Genomic DNA, 19,924 nt, shown 5'->3' with positions numbered 1-19,924 from the left:
CCCAGGGACCTGAGTGGTCATCTAGTGAGTCTAACCTGTACCTGAGCAACAAACCTTTTTACAACATTCTTAGCTTGTGGTAATACAACCTTTGTTTAGAGACCTTCAATTACCTCCTGAGGGTAGCTTTAATAATTAGGAAGTTTTTCCTTATAGCAAACAAATACCCCTTCCCCCTAACACTGCTAGTTACACCCTCTAGTTCAAACATAATAAGTTTAATCCTTCTTCCATATGCCTGTCTTTTAGGTACTTGGGTATCATGTTCCTCTCTGAGCCATATCTTCTCCAGGTTAAATCCTCCATTTATTCAATTCAGTAATCATTTATTAAGCACCAGCAATGTGTCAATCATGGTATGAAGACAAAAATAAAATTACCCCTGCCTTCAAGGAACTTAAGTTCTTTTTAAAAATTCCTTCAACCAGTCTTCATATGGCATGGACGTATTAATATCCTGCTTATCAATAAGCTTTCTGATAGACATTGATAAGCCTTTCAGCTTGTCATTCTCCTTTTTAAAATGTGGTACCCAGGACTGAACTCAGAATTCTAGACATAGTCTAACTAGGGATGAGTACAGTAGCATTATCACCTCTAACCCTGGATGTTACGTTTCTTTTAACACAACTTAAGTTTGCATTGGCTTTTTTGACTACCTTAATACACTGTTGATTTATTGAACTTATAGTCCATTATAACCCCTACAGCTTTTTCAAACTGTTATCTAATCATACCTTCCCCTTCGTGTACTTGTGAAATTAACTTCTTGAACCCAGGTATTACACTTTACATTTATCCCTATTAAATTACATTTTATTAGGTTCAGTCCAGTTTTCCAGTCTGAGGTGTTTTTTGGAACCACTATATCAGCTATCCTTTTTTTCTAGCTTTATGAAAATTTCAAATTCAATGTGAATGTCATCTTTCTATCTGTGATTGTTGATAAAAATGTTGAAACAAGCACAGAAACCTTAGAACCTTCCACTAAAGATTTCATTCCCAGTTGACATATAGCCATGGATGGTTGCTCTTTGAATGTGTCAGTTAGACCACTTTTAAATCTGTCCCATTATATATTCACTAAACCCATCAGATCTTGCCATTTTGTCCACCAAAGTATCATGAAATATTTTTCTGACATTTTGCTTAAAATCCAGGTAAACGCTATTTTTAATCTTTCCTGGATTTATTCACAAACTTCCTATTCAACCATGTTTTTCACTAGTGCCAAACCCAAGCTCTAGTTCCTTTAGTTTCCTTCCTGTATCTTGAACACACTGTTCATTCTTACTTCTGTGCACGTAATCATGTCTTTGTTCCCACTGCTGGATCCATTTCCTACCATTTTTTAAGGCCGACTTCAAGCCTTGTCTCTTCTTCTTGAGAGCTCGTAGTTGCACCCTGTATCAGTCTCTGCCTTTCTTGGCCACTGGCAATGGTGTCTCTATCATAAGTTCTTGTCATTTGAATCTATTCAGTATATTATTTTATTACATGTAAGTTTATGTTCTTTTGTTCATGTACATGTTCTATCTTCTCACCAAACTTTCTAGGGGCATAGACTATATCATTTACCTTTTTTATACTTAACGTGGTGCCTAAGATGGTGCTAAACTCATAGGAGACCCTGGATAAATACATGCTGAGTTGCATTGAAGTAAGGACAAAAGCCCCCTGAATTTGGAAATATTTTTTCTTTGGTTTCTTTGGTTGGAAAAATTTTAAATGATGAAATTATTTTGTGGTTTTAATTAAAGTCTGTCCCTATATATTAGCAGTTAAGTTTTTTTAGCATGTTATATTTTAAATGCAAAAACAATTTTGTCTTTTTGATATGTCTTAATATGTTCAATCCATCCAGCATTAACTGCCCAGTTAACTAAACCTTAACAGTTTTGATAATGATTTTATGTTCTGACATTAATGCAAATCTGTGTTCTGACACTGGTGAGTAAAATATGCGAAACCTATGGTATAGTGCCAGATTTTCATGTTTCTTATCAAACATCTGAGATTTAACTGATAACTTATTAAATTTATCTTAATGACATTAATTAGTGAAAGCAATTTTGTAAAAAGTAGCTTAGAAAGATAGAGGTCTGATAAATTTCACAGTTAAGTAACACCTCTCATCCACTGAAATGAAAACTTTTATAGTGTATAAGAAAAGAGCCATCTTTCCAATAAATTAATGATGCAAATAGAGTAGTGTATTAACATTTCAAAACAATTTATTTTTTTAAAGTAAAATAGATATTTTGACCTTTGCAGAGAAAAAAAATTTGTCTTGGTAGTTTTTCTAGAAGTTTGCAGTATTGCATATAATTACAAATTTTTATTTTTCATGAGACTTACTTTCCTGATAATAATATAATTTATGACTAAAAATTAATTTGATTTCCCTGCTATTTGACTACTACTATAAGTCACTACTATTGACTTAGAAATGTAAAATGAAGTCATTTTGGAATTGATCTGCAAGATCCTTTTCCACTTTAATCTTCAGTGATTATATGAAATAAGTATATACTGTAATTTTACCCTTAAAGTGGTTATGCCCTTGTAGACAACCAGAAGTTGACTGCAGTTTGAAAACTTTGACTCAGTAAGGAAAAAGTTTGGGTATCTTTTACTTGTTCCTTTGTCCCCTTCAGTATAGCAAGAGTTTTGACTCATATAGCTCAGTGAGAAGATGCAAAACAGATTTTTTTTTTAACTCTTAATTTGTCCTTTAGTTTTGTTACTGGTAGAGTATATCAGACAGAAAAGAAAATTTGTGGATGAGAAGAAGGTCAGGAAGGATGAAATGACTGAAACATTTAAAAATTGGTGATAGATTCTGGTATATAGTTCAGGGTATTTCTGGCACTTCATCGCATTCTGGCTGCTTTTTTATTTTTTAGTGAATGGCAGAGTGGTATTTGTTTGAAATGTTAATGTAGTTCAATAGCATTCCCAATTCTGTGCTGCCAAGTAATTAATTATGTGAGACAGGAGTACCAAACTGTTAGTTATAAAAGGCAGCATTTTCTTTAAATTTAAACCATTTACTGAGAGTGACTTTTAGCATCTCACAAATGAATTTAATTTTGCTATGTTTTCTGCATCTCCAACATTAGAAACCCAAATGTAGGGCTCTCCTTTGTTTTCACTCAGTAATTACCTTTCTTTCACTGATCCAAACTTGGCATTTGTCCTTACAGTTCTCATATCTTTTTCCTACCTTTCTGGTCTAACATCTTTTGTTTCCAGAAAGGTTTCCCATCAATTTTGATGTGATCTACTAGGAAGTGGACTCATGATTTTGTGACCTATGGTGGATAGAAATTGGAGGTATAGAGCCAAAGACTGGTGAATATATATATATGTGTATATATGTATATTATGCATATACATTTAATTATGTATGTATATTATGCATATAAACCAAATTTGTTTTTATTTTAAATGCAACTTTTAAAAAATACAAAAAAAAGAAAGAAAATAGCATCAACTAAGGAAAACAGAAGTAAATTCACAAGAAAATAGAGACAAATAGAACAGTGCTAGAATTGTCAAAATTTAATATATATTTTTAAAATGTCAGATGTTTATAATAGATTTTCAGCTTAATATACAATCTTCTTTTCTATACTTTGTATAAGGAAACATTCGTGTTTCTTGATATTTTTAAGTTCATGATAATATTTTTTTAAAAATCAAGACATACTTGAAGTCCTTTACATGAATTTCCCAGATTTAAAAAAATCCTCCAAGGAATCCTTTCAAACATTGTCACTCTCCCCTTAAAGCTTCATCTTGGAACATGGCACATTTAATTAGAATTTGTTAACACGTTATTTATATCAATTCCTTGAAGAAATTTAGACTTACAGGATCTTTCTAATAACTACTTTCTCTTGTTATCTGATCAAACAAATATTTTGGATGATGTTTTTCTTGGAGAGTAAGACAAGGGGATCCATTTTACTTTTTAATTTCACCGTGATACAGTAAATTTAAAATGGGGGAAATTTTATAGAAAATAAGGACACAATTCTTAATATGACTTGAATGATTCCTAGGTCTTAGTTCTTTACTGTTGCTTTTTTATTTTTTTACTCTCTTGCTTCCTATCTGCCTTTTCTATTCCCAAATCCAAAAATAGGTATAGCAACTGTACCAAGAGATTGACTTCATTGTCTGGCAATCAATGATATGTTTTTGTATCAAATTATTTTCTTTTGTTTTATAGGAAAAACGTCAGAGAGAGGCTCATTTCCTCTGTACAGCAGAGACACGGGATTACCAGGCTGTCAAGTAAGTTTAGTGAATACAAGAAGGAAGTGGGATGATTTTTTCCCCCTGTGGATAAATAAAGGCTTTAATAGTGAAGGAAGTAGAGGTTTATCCAATTTATTTCTTTATTCTTTTCTTATTTAATTTATGGCTGAATGTGGTTGTTATTTAGCAATTAAGCACAGTTTCTTTAATGCTGCTCTCTATGCTGAAAGAACTCTCTTCTAGCTCAAGAGGCTCCCTCTCCTCTTTCTATCTTCATAGAATTTTTAGAGTTCTACCTTGACATTAATTCCACTAATTCCAGTTTCCCTGTTTCCTGGAACTTGTACCTTTTTTTCCTCGAAATGTGGCCCTTACATTTCAGTCTTTGCTTTCTGCCACACTAAACCACTACTTATTGGTACAAAATGTGAAATGCTTGCTTATGAAGTGAAGTCTGTAATCTCAGATATTTTTATTTCAGCCTTGCAAATAGTTTCCAAGAATGTAGAGCATCTAAGTGTTCTATTTGACTTGAGAAATATGTATTGGATCCACCCATGTTCCTTAGAGCTGTCTTTATGCACAGGATCCATCTTTTTTTCTTCTAATAAGTATTTATTAAATGGCTGCTATGGTCTTGGCAATGTATTAAGCCTAAACCCTTTACTAATATTATCTCATTTAATTCTTACAACATCTTACTACTCTCTACTACTTCCTGTGTTACTCCTCTAAGAAAACATTTGCTAGCACTGAATATGCTGAGAGCTGTTCTGCAGAAAGATTTCTGTAAAATTCAAACCCAAAGTAAAAAAAAAAAAATGAGAGAATATGAACTTGGGGGGGGGGCAGGGGGAGGGTCAGCTGCTTCATTTTCTTTATCTTGATTTATCTATTAATTAATTAATTAATATAGATTATCTGTAATCTATCTTGATTTCTTTCAGGATTATAGATTTAGAACTGGAAGTGATCTTAGAAGTTGTCTAGTCCATTGCCCTCATTTTACAAAGAAAACATAGAGGTAAAGTGGACTGCACTTTACCTTTTCTGACTGCAGCCATATAACTAGTGAGTGAGACCTAGCCTTTAGATGTAAGTCCTTTGATTCTAAAACTAGTATTCTTTCCAATGTACTGTGAACTTCTCAGTATGCACAAATATGAATTTGTTATAGGAGTAAAAAGAATTTTCTGAATTTGATGTACAATTTTCTTTATCAGTTTTAGGGTTTTGATAAGTTTATGATTTATGATGATTCCTTAATGCTTAATGGAGTAGTCGTTTCCTGTCAAGTAGGTCAGTGGTTTGGTTTTAGTTTTTGCCATTTTTCTTTCATAAGGACAGAGCATTTCTGTTACCGACCTGGTCACAATACCTCATGAGAAGAGCAGCAGTAGGACTCAGAGCCTTCCCTTTTAGGACCTTTGAATCTCTCAAGTTGAAATAATAAGCTTTTGAGCTAAACATCTACCAGCTTTTCTCAACATTTCTAGTAATATCTGCTAACAATAAAACTTCAACTCCTCTGCCCTGGTCAGATTTGAACAGAAATTGCTATTTGTGCAGCGTTATGGGGTATTTCTGTGATTTGTAGTCGATTTGAGACCCCCATCACTTAATTGAATTCCATAATATGAATTTGAATTCAGTAAGTGAATGTCTTTACTACCTGGGTTAAGCCATGAACTAGTGATCCCAGACCTGATTTTTAATCTAACCATCATCTGTCTCCCAGTGTGTGAGTTTTACAGATCATTTAACTTGTCATATTTTCTTCACCTTTGCAAAACAGATTAAAGACCCTTATGGAATCTTGGGAAAAATAACTAATAAAAATGATATTTAAAAACATCTTAAACATGAAGTACCATACAAACTGCAGACCTGTGCTGGCAATGTAATATATCTTTGATTACCCTTAGGGTAGGAACACCTTGCTTTTAAGCCTTAAGGCTATTTTTCTTTTAGAGTTCTTATGAAACCTGAATTTGTATTTATAGCTAGCAGCAATTTGTGTGTATATGTATGTGTTTGCATATGGCAAAAATTTCTTCACTTATGTAAAAATATAAAATGGCAATGAAATCTCATTTTATATACTCTTTTTTGAGCAGTTTCAAATAAGTAAAGTTATTTACCTGTTTAAGCCTAGAATAATGGTGAAGCTTTTTACCTCTTGAGACAGAATTTAGTTTTCATTAAGATTCTATCTTTGAGTCTAATATAAATGACAGACCGCATTTGGCAGGTGGTGTTGTTAGTCACTGACCAACTTATTCCCCCATTTCCCAACCTAGTTAATGAAGTCACAGAATGGGGGAAGTAACAGAGAGTTTAGGTGTTAATGTGTTAAATGAAGTACAGAAATCCGTCTACACTCTCTTATTCCTTTACAAATTGTTCTCCCTAATGAAATGTAAGGGGAAGACTATCGTTGGATAGCTAATGATTTGCCATGCCTCTAGTGGCTCTTAAAAAAGTCTTTCCAGGTCTGAAAGACAATTGAGAGAGTTGAGACAAGAAGCAATTTTGTGGAGTGTGACCTCTGCACCTCTGTCATAGGGCTTCTAGGGAAGGAGAAATAATCCTCCTATCCCCTCACCTTCCTCAATCTCAGCATTTTGCATTCCTTGAGGAAAAGATATTACATTCAGTAGGGAACAGAGAGGAAGGGATTGGGCAGGACAGGAAGCATCTTCAATGGATGTGACCTTTGGTATCAGAGCAGAAATCCAGCTATGTATTCAAATTCCCTGTCATTTGGAGGTTAAGCTGCAGAGAGGAGCTGGCAGAGAGCTCAGATGAGAAGTCTATGCAGCAGAAATGTGGGCCCAGGGAAAAAGAAAGGACATTGACACGTGACAATATGAGGCATGAGTTAGCTTGGCCATGTATGTTTCCTACTTTTATGGTTCACTACGAGTTCTAAATATGTACTCACTCTTCCCATTGAAACTATATTTGTAGGGGAGTGAGCCCCAAGTTTGTGGGAGGAATGTTGTGTAGCTACTATTCTTACTATAGTATAATAGTAATTGTATTTACTTTGAGCTACTTGTGACTGCTGGATGACTCTTAAAGGTAAGCATACCAGTGGGCATTCATGACCTGTAAGTTTAGGAGTACAGATCTAAAGAATACCATTGAACCTGAGGAAGTAATAGTTATCCCTTGAGTATCCAAGCTACAATCTGAGAATGCTAAGTTGGAGAGTTAGCCCCACATAGAGTGCCACCTAGTAATCAAAAATTATGTCAGCCTTTAGTTATTTAGGAGTTTATGGACTAGAATAACAGTCTCTTATCATGAGAATATTTGTTCATTAACACCTCCAATTAAAAATAAATAACATTTAAATCAATGAATTTTGACTGATAAAAAGTGGGAGAATGGGTTGAATTTATAGGACAAAATGAGACTTAGGGATAACATGGATCTCAGCTGTTCACTGTATCACAACATGTAAACAAGATCTGATTATGGCTATTGAAAAAGTGTTTATATGCAACAAAATATCCACTAGCCTACAAAACTGATAGCCATATCCATATTTCCTTCCCATCCATAATCACCTTTTTTTTGCTACTCATCTTTACTTGCTTAAGATGTCATTAAACATGTCCAAATCTCACCACAAACAGAAATCACTGTGAAAGCCAAGCAGAAAAATTTATTTTTTATTGGCTGTACTATTAGATTTCTTTAATGTAGAAATATGCTTATTTCCATGGCATTAAATTTATTCAATAATAATTTAATGCGCATATGAAAATCATACTGTACTGAACAATGCTCTTTCTGTTAAAGAGTTTGTCAGTTTTCTTATTGATAAAAATATATGGTACTTTCTCTCTTAATTTCTTAACAATCTGTTGTCCGTTCGTTTAGCTACTTTGAGACCTCTATTGTATCCACATAGAAACAAATGAGATCATTTTGATAATTTTATGTTCAGACATTGTTTTGATTTTTTTCTTCCCTTTTCTCATGAATAAAAGTTTACCAAAAAACGCTAGTAGCATGGCTTTTCATATGAAAACTTTTTTTTTTCAGTGAGGAAGTTAGGTGTGCCATTGTGCACAGAGCTCTGGGTCTAAAGTCAGGAAGACCTAGATTCAAACCCAGCCTCAGACGTTAATGGTGTGACTTCTTCCCAAGTTACTTAACCTCTGTTTGCTTCAGTTTCCTCAGCTGGAAAATGGGGGATAATAATAGCATCTGCCTCCTAGGGTGGTTGCAAAGATCAAACAAGGTAATATTTATAAAATGCTTGGCACATAGTAGGTATTTAATAAATGTTTATTTCCTTCTAGTGAATATTCTTGTTTTATCAGTGCCTCATTTATTATGTGGAACCTTATTATATCACCAAGGAACTTTTATATGTTAACAATCGAGTTGGCACAAGTACTAGTCTTTACCTGGACTGGAAGGGGCACAATACAGCCTCTCCTAGCTAAGAAAGTGACATCCTGGGATTTCTCCTTTTCTATTCCACAGATGTTACAAACAAAGCCTTATTTATGTCTGTACTACTAAGCTCTCATTGATATTCCAACTGACAAACAACTGCAGTATTAAAAAACAACACAAAGCTGTGGAATTTTGTGCTTCTGCTATTTAGATCAGAGTAAATAAGAAAATGGTAAATGTGTTTTCCAAATTAGTCACTGTCTATAATATTTAAGTAATTCTAAAATTGATATTAATTTTAGAAACTGTACCTTGCTCATTACTTGGCTTTATGTCAGTGACCTGATTTGGAAAGTACAGAGACCATACACTGAAATTCTGTATAAGAGAGGCAGAGTTAATCATATGTTGTCTGAGAAAAATGACTTTGAGTTCTTGGGAATCAGAAGGTTTGTTTCAGATTCCAGTAAATGAGCTCCTTAATTGTATTGGATTAAATTGAAGAATCTGAGGAAGGGGCCTAAAATGCCTAGTCCAATCTATACCTGTATAAGAATTTTCTTATAATTCTCCTGACCCAGTACCATCAGTAAGTGGCAGAATTGAAAGTGTCGTGTCAAGGTTGTCATGTACCTACAGGAGTATAGGTTGAAGAGATCTTAGAAGCCTTCTCTCTCATTTTACAGATGAGCAACATAGATCACGAGGCTAAGTGACCAACCCAGTGTCACTCAGCTAATAAGTATTTAAGGTTAGACTTGAACTCCAAGCCCAGCACTCCATTTACTATGCTGACCTAGATGCCAGGAATGATTACAGTGCCTTCAGTTAGGGAGACTTTAATATTATATGCTATCAGGGTCTCTTTCCTTCCAGTCTCAATCATCATGTTTCTGGAGGCCTTCTATCACGTGCCATCCATTGTATTAAAGGAAGTGAATTTTTATTTTGTTTGCCTTTTTGAAAACTGTACATCATCGTTCTCCATTAGTGTTCATAAGCAAGAATAGACAGCATGTGAAATTGAATTTAAAACTGATATGTAATTAGATGTTTCCATATTCATGTACACTATAAAATTGAAAAGGAGACTGCCTTTCTAAGAAGCACTTGGGCTGAAAAGGCTGTAGTCTTTTATTACAGACTTTATACAGTAAATTTAAAAAATATATATATTTTCTAAGGCCATATGTCAACCAGAGAGGCATCCTCAGCTCTTCCCTCTACCTCACACACCATCTCCAACCAGTGGCAAAGTCTTATCATTTCTAGCAGGACTGCATCTCTTGTATCTGTCCCCTTCTTTCTACTCACCACAAGCACTCTTGTTCAGACCCTCATGCCCTCCCACCTGGTCTGTTGGAATAGCTTTGCAATTTTTTTCTGCTGATATTTCTGAAGCACAAGACAGACTATTCATTATCCCTAATCCAGAAGTTGTAGTGACTCCCTATGGCCTGTAAGAGAAAATGTCAACTTTGGTATTAAGCATTTAAAGCAATTCACAGTCTTGTTTTTGCCTGCATTTCCATACACATTGTACCCCATGAGACACGCACGCGCACACACACACACACACACACACACACACACACACACACACACACACACACACACACACACACACACACACACATATATTTTGTTTCTTAAGAACTCTGCCTTTGTACAGGCTCTGTCCCTGCTGGATAGAGAATTCAAATCCAGCCCAAAGCACTAGCTCGACGCCCCTGGGTAAGTCCCTTATCTTTCTTAGTTTGCTGATCTGTAAAATGGGGAAAATAACAGCCTGTACCTCACAGAGTTGTGATGAGGCTCAAACGAGATGATATTTGTAAGGTGTTTTGCAAACCTTAAAGTGCTATATGAATGATACTTGTTATTGCATCTTGGAATTCCTGGCTCTTCCCAGACTCAGCTCAAGCGCCACCTGCTACATAACACCTTTCCTAATACTCACCCTAGTGGTTAGCACTCTTTTCAGGAAAATATCATGTATGCTTTAAAATATGTTTTTTATTTTATTTTTAAAAATTTTTTATTTTAGTAGACAAATATCTTGTATTTTAAAAATAAATAAATGCAATTTCCAGGAGAGTCACCAACTTTGGGGGTAATCAATCAGTCAAACATTTATTAAGCATTTGTTGTTACCAGGCACTGTGCTAAGCCCTGACTGTACTAAGGAAGGTAAAAAGACAGCCTTTGCTCCCAGGGAGCTAGCTCATACACTAAGGGGGGAGATGAACATGAAAACAAATATATACAAGCAAGATATATACGGGATAAATGAGACATAATCAACAGAAAAAGATTTCTCCTAAAGCTGGGGTATTAGTTATGGCTTGAAGGAAGCCGAGAGATGGAAATGAGGAAGGGCTACATTCCTGGCATGGGGAACAGCCAGTGAAAATGCCCAGCTTCTGGAGATGGAGTATCTTGTGAGAGGAAAAGCAAAGAGGCCCTCACCCACTAGCTGAGTCTTAGAGAAACCAGGGATTCCACAAAATGGAGAAGAGGTCCAAATGCATTCCAGACTTGAGAGACAGCCAGTGAAAAAGCACAAAAGTGTGGTAATGGAGTGTCTGAATGTGAGGAGCAGAAAAAATTCTAATTTAACAGGACTTCAGATTACATAGAGGGAAATAATATATAGCATGGATGAAGCCAGTTATGAAGATCTTTTTAAAAACAAACACCAGAATTTATCCTGAAAATACTGAAGGGAAGAAGGAAAAACATGGTCAAACATGTTTTAGTCAATATGCATTTGTTAAGTGCCCATTGTATGCCAGACACCAAAGAAATACTTTGGTAACATTACTTTGGCAGCTGTGTGGAGGAACATATTGGAGTAGGGAGAGATTTGAAGCAGGAAAACCAATTAGGAAGCTGTTGGTCTGACCAAGAGATGATGATAAGCTGAATGAGAATGGTGATGATGTGAATCAAAAGGAGGTGATATAAGCAAGAAATGTGGAGGAAGAAAATGACAAGATTTGGCCATGGTTTGGATATGTGATGGGAGAGCTGGTTTTTTTGTTTGTTTTTTTTAATATTAACCATGATAGACAAAAGTGATTAGAAGATGAATTTCCCATCATCTTTAGATGGTGGAGGAGAGTATTATATACTGTGTTCTTCATATGAATTTCTACAACATGTTTAGTTACAGTGATGCCTAGCATTTTTATAGCCCTTTAAGGTTTGCAGAATGCTTTATAAATATTATCTGATATGATCCCTGCAAGGCAGGTGCTATTATTATCCCCATTTTACAGATGAGTAAACTAAAGCCAACAGAATTAAGTGATTTGCACAGGATCATACGGCTAGTGAATGTTTGAGGCTGGATTTGAATTTAATTTTTCCCTACTTCACATCCGCTCTACCACCTAGCAGTCTATGCAGGGGAAATAATCATACATACATGTTTCCATGCCTGCATGCACACATACAGGGTTTCTTTTTAATGCTCTAAAATCGTATTTTTAAAGCTCTTCTGAAAGGTTTGTTGGGTACGTATTTATAAGGATTCATCTATACATTTATTTTCTATTGTACTCATGTCATGTTTAAATTAGTGAATTATATGATATAAATGATTGATGACACAAGTGCATCACTTTTAAATGGTCTCATGTATATTTTCAGCAGAAGTATAAAATTTTAAGGTGGACCACTTAGCCAGAAACCACTTAGCCATTCAGAATTTTTTTCTTCTATGGAATTGAGCCTGTATTTCTTTTAAAAACTATCACAGGAAAAATGGAACACCTAATATATCTTTTCCATCAAGGTCAGAATGCTGATTCTTAACTATGAAACCATTCCTCATGAACATTTTCTAAAAATTAAAATTAAGAGTCATTTGGGAAGCTTTTGATGATGAAAATAGAATATAGTGAATCTTCTGAAATATGAAAGTCCATTTTATTTCTTCCTTGATATAATTAAAAGTCTGGCTAATGGTCAAATGATGAGGAAAACCTAAGAGAAAAAAGAATATCAGGTAATAGCAGAAAGATGATATGAAGTAAATAACAAGGAAAAATGAGCAGTGTTAACTCAGTTTAGACAAGTGTAATCATATCTGTTGGTGTTGCCCAGCTTAGCGTACATGTTCTATAAACATGAATTTAGTTGAAGTTGTATATTTGGATTTTCAAGTTTGTAAAATATCCAAAAAGTAGGAATTTAATTGATGACAGTCACTTTTCTACAAAATGTATGATTGTAGAAAGATATAATGGTCTGGAAGTAACCACATGCTGTGTGGCCTTAATTACATTTCACTCAGTCTGTACAAAAAAGAAAGTGTAAAATACTTTATGCTGAAATGATAGGTGGATTTTTCACTTAGTTTTGACTGTGACTATTTTTAAAATGTTGTATCTATTGTTAATAAAGATGTTGGCCCCTACACCCTCCATGTATTAGATCAATAAAAAAAAATTCAATTGCAAAATGATCCATCAGTGTTTCCAGTAATATTGCTACACCAGTTTCTTTTTAATGGCCCATCAGTTATGCTATCGCCATGAAGCTAATGTGAGGTGACTCATTTAGCAACATATTATTACATCATCTTGAACATGATGTAAGGCACATCAGGCATTATTAAATTAGCCTGAGTTTTGCAATATGTCAGTAACGTTTTATGCACATTAATGGCATAGTTAGTGCCCCTTGTGGGATTTTGTTGAAGGCAAGTCATTTCAAGGTAAATTTTGGACAGAATATTCTGTAATCTCTATGCTTTTTTCTCTTGTCATCATTTTGTGGTTTAGGTTTTGATACTGGTTTGTTTTATATTTTATTGCAAAAGTTTTTCAGTTTTATGAGGAAATAGTCTGAGCAAAACAACAACTGAAACCTTATATCAAAGCATTTTTTTTTCAAATCCACAGCTTTATTGCTGGGAACCTAGATCATCTTTTTTGAAAGGAGTGATGCTTTTTTAACTCGTGAGCCTCCTGAGCTTGTTTGGACAGAAATCAGCTGATGTCATCTATCAGGATTTTTCCCAATAATTGTCCAGCCTGCTCTCTGCCAGAGATAAATAACAATAATAAATTAGATGTCCATTGTTTCCTGAAAAGGAAGCATGCTCATTCTTCCTTGAAGAGACAGTTCTGGTGATCACTTCAGCCAGAAGAAGTCCCCCAAGGCTATTTTGTGTACCAGAATTCTGCTGTTATTTCTTTACCTGTATTCTTGTGCCCTCTCATTGAGCCTGTGGTTAAATTCATCAAAGAAAATGTTGAGAAATTTTGTTTTCATTTAATATAAATTAGGATTAGACTTCTATTCCAGAGGTTAAGGGAATTTTTCTTTAAAAAAAAAAGGGGGGAATGTGACCAAAAACAATGCATAAAAATCTCATAAGATGAAGAGCTTTCTGTTCCATCAAACGTTCTCTTCACTGTTATGAAAGGGGGCAGAAAATTAACTCCTTAAACTGAACAGGGACCCCTAGACAAACTAAATAAGCAGTGTAAAGGGAAGCCTACTACCTTTTCTGAATAATAAATAGAAGACATTAAGGAACTAGCATCTTAGCAGTGGATTGTACCCTGGGGCATATATTATAGCTGTATAAGAGAAATATACTGGATAGACTTCAAGTAGGTGTATTTCCATTTTAGGCAGAGCTCCTTTACTAACTGATGTCCTGCTTTCAGTATCTCACTTAGTCTCTACTTCATTTTCCCTTTATATAAATTAAATATAATCATTCTGGCCCTCATCTATCCAATAACAAAGCAAAAAAAAAAGTAAAAAAGAGCTCATAGGAGTAAAGATGTTTTATTAAATCCAAGTATAGCTTTTATTATAATGGGCACAGTTTTCCTGGACTGAATTAGAATTAATATGGTGAAATTGGTCCCCCTAATGGAGAAAAGATAAAGAAATGTTACTGTGTTTTCCCTCAAGCTCCGTTCAAGATCAGTTTCCCTATTTCTAGTGGTTATGATGTAAGTAGTGTGACATGGTGGATATACTGTTGGGAAGACTGAATTAAATCATATTTCAAACATGGACTAGCCCTGTCTGGTAAAATCACTAAATTTCCTTGTGCTTCTGACAACTCTCTAGGACCTAGCTACCAAACTATAAATGGACTGTGTTCCACATAGCAGAGTATTAGAAACATGGTACAAAATCTGAGAGAATATAAATTCCTTGAGGACAAAGTTTTGTTTTGTTTGCCTTTTCCCCAGTGGTAAGTATAGAATGCATATTTAATAAGTGCTTGTTAATCAATTGATTGAGCCTGTGGATGAGAACTTAGAATCAAGACCAAAACTTTAAAATCTAAAGATTCTGGAACCTAAGTTCTATAGTATAAGCAAACTAAGGTTATTCAAATCAGATGGTTCATTTCCTAAATGGAGGTTTTCCATTTCTGAATGAAATTGAGATTATTATATTCAACAGAATAGAGTTCATCACTAAAAAAGTAAAAAAAAAAAAATGATTTGTATGTTCTGTCCATGTATTGTGATGGAAAGTGATAGATTTTTCAAAATCCTAACCAGTTTCCAGAATTAAATAATTTAAGAAAACAGGAGAGAGATTTGTATTTTAAGTGATTTGAACTAGATGACCTCTGAGATTCTGTGATTTTATATGTGGTAATCAAGTGGTATTTGGAGTGTAGTTGTGTTTTATAGAAACAATGAGAAAAATTTATCTTAGATGAGATTCTTAACTCCTCATCTGATTTGAGAGGTCAGTAGCACATGTATATGCAAGTAATCTGCAATACTAAAGATAGAGGTACATGCTGAAAAAAATTTTTAAGAGATTGCTAAGAAATCTTATTGTCCAATATCCTCCATCTCTTTTACAGCACAGTCTTAGCTAGGGGAAAACTGTCTTCAGTTTTTGTCTTCATTTTCTCATTTCCCACCAATTTCTCAATCCCTTGCAAGTAATCTGGCTTCTGTCCTCGCTACTGAACTGAAACTCTGCTTCAAGGTCACCAATAAGTGGTAGTGCTGAAACTAATGGCCTTTTCTCAGTCCTCTTCCTTTTTAATCTTTCTGCAGCGTTTGACACTCATGATGACACCCCCCCCCCCCCAAGATACTTTCTCTTGTATGGACTCTACCTATATGACTGATCCTTCTCAGTGTCCTTTGCTAGGTCATCATTAAAGCCCTACCTCCCATACATTGGAGTAGCATGCTTTGTTCTGGACAATCGACTCTCTGTACCCTCTTCTTTAGTGGTCTCATCAATTCCCATTGATTCCGATATCATTTCTATGCAGATGACATCTACATCTATATCCAGCTCAGTCTTTCTGTCCTGAGCTCTAATCCTATATTGTTTTTCATTGGATATTTTGAATTGGATGTTCCATAAACATCTCAAATGCATCATTCAAAATTAGAATAGAACAAATGGAAGCCAATGACTTTATGATAAATCAAAAAATTATAAAATAAAACCAAAAGAATGAAAAAAATAGAAGATAATGTGAAGTGAGCAGAGAGAAGGAAACATAAAAGAATTATTGTGAAAGCGAGACAGGGAGATCTGACAAAAGTTTTGATAACGTGGGGTGATTATAAATAAGGCAATAAGGATAATGCTAATGTGTCAGGCCTGAGAGACTGGAAAGGTAGTGTTGCACTCAGTAATAAAAGAGAAGTTCGGGAGGTGGGAAGGTTTGGGTGAAAGATAATATAGAAAGATATAATAATTATAAAATAGCCATATTGGTTATTTGAGACTAGAAATCAAGAGAGACATTAGGGGTGGATAAATAAATCTGCAAATCACCTGCACACGTAGGGAAATTGCATTCATAGCTGATCATATAAATAGGTGGAAGAATATAGCTGCAGAAAAGAGCAGGGTCCCAAACAGATTCTTGAAGGACACTGGGAGGTTAATGGGTATAACCTAGATGAAGATACAGCAGAAGAGCCTGGGAAGAGGGCAGATTGAACCATGAGAGAGCAGCTTGAGGGAAACGAAGAAAGAGTGTCAGGAAGAGGATAATCCACAGTGTCAAAGGCTGCCAAGAGGTCAAAAAAGGATGAGGATTGGGGGAAAAGGCCACTGGATTTGGCAACTAAGAGATCTGAGAGAAGCAGAGAGTTTAGAGAGGAGAGGAAATGGAAGCACCAATCAAGGAGTTTAATCAGGAAAGGAAGAAGACATATTAGTTTTCAAGAGTGGCAAGGTCATGTGGGGAGATATACAGATACATGTATACATATATGTGTATATGTATGCACACATACACACAGATAGATATAGATTTCAACATTCACTTTCATGAGATTTGGAGTCCTAAATTTACCCCCTCCCCAAGATGGCATACAATCTGATGTAGACTATACATGTACAATCATATTAAACATATTTCTGGGGAGTTTTTAAGGATGAGGGAATCATGAACATGTGCAGGCAGCAGTGAAGCACTGGATGGAGAGTGAAAGTGATAGCGGAGGTAGTCTGTTGAAGAAGACGGAAGAAGGACCTTCATGTGAGACAGGAGTAAAGGAGGCAGTAGTGAAGGAAGACATTTGGGCAGTATGAAATTAGGAAGAGGAAAGAGGAGAGTTCTACAGGGATGGCTTCACTTTGTCAGTGAAGTGTGAGGTAAGGTGCTCAACTGGAGGGAGTAGTGAGGGTGGCTTCAGCAGGGAGAGCTGCCTCTAGTGAGAGGAAGAGTGAGTTGCTTAAGGGGCTGTAAAAAGATTGTCTTGTGGCCGTTTAAGATTATGCAACAAATCTATAAACTTCTCTGTTGGCATTGACAGCTCTTTACAACTTGGCGGCTCCCTATTGTCCTAGCCTTCTACTCGTTTCTCCAGCTCTTGTACATTATGGCTCAGCCATGCAGCCCTACTGTGTTCCTCACACTCAGCACTCTTTGATTTTGCCCTGGCTGCTCCCCCTTCCTGGAATGATTTTACTCTTCCCAAAAATCAGCTCAAATGCTGCTTTCTGCAGGAGGCCTTTTTATGACTCTCCTCTGCTTGTACCCCTACTAAGGTGTCTTACACCTACACTATATGTATTTTTTATTTATTTGTAAAAATGCATGTTCTCTTCCTTCATAGAATAGCAGGTCCTTGAGGGAAACTTTTTTTCTCTTTGTATCCCTACTGTATAGCATTGTGCCTAGCATATAATAAATGTTTAGTTGATCAGTTTCTTTGGTTGGCAGATTGATTTTTTTAAGATATCGCTTTGGCCAAATATTAGAGTATGTGAGAGAGTAACGTGAAATATCTTAGGTAGGAGGTAGACTGCAAACAGTTTTAAATTTCTAACAGTTAACATTTTGGACATGGTAAGACATGGTCAGATTTGGGATTTCTGCACCTTTCTTTAGATGGGGCTACTTGCATTCTCTTGGATAATATCAAACGTCTCTTGTTAAATTTCTGTAAGGAAGAGAAAGTTTAAGACAAAGCATAGTGATGGTGTTGATGTATGTGTGTGCGCACTTGCTTTTAACTTTTATAAAGCTTCTTTTATAAAGCTACATAGACTTCTCTCAGAATTGTTATCCTGCCTTATTTGATACATAAAAAATTCCCTTAAAAGATTGGGAAGTAATCTGAGGACAAGAACTTTATATTCTTTCCTATTTCTTATAATGTCTAGAATTCTGTGAGCAGCAGGAGCTTGAAATGATAAGCTTATTGAAATGAAGATAAACCAATACATGTAAACTGAACCAAAAATTGTTCAAGATTTATTTTTTGCTATTGAGGCATTGCAGTAATAATATATCACCTGACTAAAACTTTGCAATAGCACCTCAGGTAAGCACACATGAAATTTTACTTGCTCATTTATACAGAACAGTCATTTAGTGGACCACCACCAATAAAATACAAATTAACTTTACAACTATCCCTATTTCTCCCCTATTTCATTTGGATAAAGCTAACAGTATTTGTAATCTGACCAAATACTACCCTTTCTCCGCAATTTTTCCAGTTAGTTGATGTAGAAATAATTCCTGTATGCCTGCTGCACCCCAAAATGCACTGGGGCTCCTAGCTTTCCAGTGGCAGCTTTTTTCCCAAAAAGAAGGTGGGTTGGAGCTATGCACCAACTTTTTCCACCATGAGGAGCCGCCACCCTCTTGACTACAATTCCCTGTAGGGGATGGAAAAAAGTAGAATAGCCTGACATCAGTGTTATTATCATTACTGACTTAAAATTTATGTGGCACTTCAGCTGTTTTCTTAAACCAAACACTTTTCTTACAACGACCTTGTGACTTATGAGTGTTATTATTCCTGGATGAGAGAATTGAGGCTCGGGGATGCTAAGTGAAGTGGTCACAGTCACAGTGTAAAAATATCACACCTAGTTCTAGGCCTACCCGTTCTAAGCCCATTGCTCTTCTTTTCCTACACCAAATATGCTTAACCTTGCTCTTGTGGTAAAATTACATTACTGTCCAGCAGAGCCATCATGCACTCCTTTGTGACTTGTGCATTTTTAAAAGTGGGTGGAAAAAAACAGACTTAAGAGTTCCCCAGCCCATCCTCCTTGACGCTATTTTTTTCTCCCCCATTCTCCAGTTCCCGCCTTTATACCTTGGAGAGGTATCTTTACTTCTCTATAAACCTCAGCTTCCTCGTCTGTTATATAATGGCTCACCTATGTTCCTACTCTCTCCTGTTCCTTATATCTTACCCTCTTCTCAGGTCCTTAATCCTCAACCCCAGGGCAGAGGCATTTTGAGACAACGTAAGAAATTTCCTTTAAAATGAGGAGGGGGAAAAAACATTGCTTAAGGAAATATCACTGATTACTTACTGCTTTGGCTCCATCCTCTCCCTACTGTATGCATGTTCTATTTTTAGGGTGGAATTTTAAAAGTTCTTAATATAAAATGAACTTTCCAAATGAGTAAAATTGATGCTTAAAATGCTCCCAACTTAAAGAAATCTAAAACAAAACTACTAAAAAACACAAACATAAAATCCAAACATAAATCCAAACATAAAGTTTGGATTCTGAAAGCAGTTAAATTTCAACTGTTAATTTTATCAGCAAATATTTTAAAATCTGTGATGGCCAGGATGCACAAGGGATATACGGTTATTAAAAAGTATTTATTGGTCCTTATTCATGATTCGCAGTGGTCCACTGAAGTGTGTTTTCCCTTAAGATGAAACACACAGTGTCCAGATTTTATGTGACATAAAAACTCATTTTGGAGGAGGCTGTGGGGTGAGATCTCTTCATTTTA

General features: G+C 35.4%; 1 protein-coding gene across 5 annotated transcripts in view; it reads left to right on the top strand.

Moving 5' to 3' along the window:
* The window catches only part of TCF12 (transcription factor 12), a 413,276-nt gene that overhangs the window by 291,355 nt on the left and 101,997 nt on the right, over positions 1-19,924 (top strand). For all 5 annotated transcript variants that reach the window (XM_072615766.1, XM_072615761.1, XM_072615763.1 and 2 more), the window contains one exon: positions 4,238-4,302. In XM_072615766.1, coding sequence (XP_072471867.1) covers positions 4,238-4,302 — 65 coding nt within the window. The remainder of the gene's footprint in view (positions 1-4,237; positions 4,303-19,924) is intronic.

The sequence above is a fragment of the Notamacropus eugenii genome, chromosome 1 (assembly GCF_028372415.1).
Source record: "Notamacropus eugenii isolate mMacEug1 chromosome 1, mMacEug1.pri_v2, whole genome shotgun sequence".
Classification (NCBI taxonomy): Eukaryota; Metazoa; Chordata; class Mammalia; order Diprotodontia; family Macropodidae; genus Notamacropus; species Notamacropus eugenii.
This window is presented reverse-complemented; position numbering and strand designations above follow the sequence as displayed.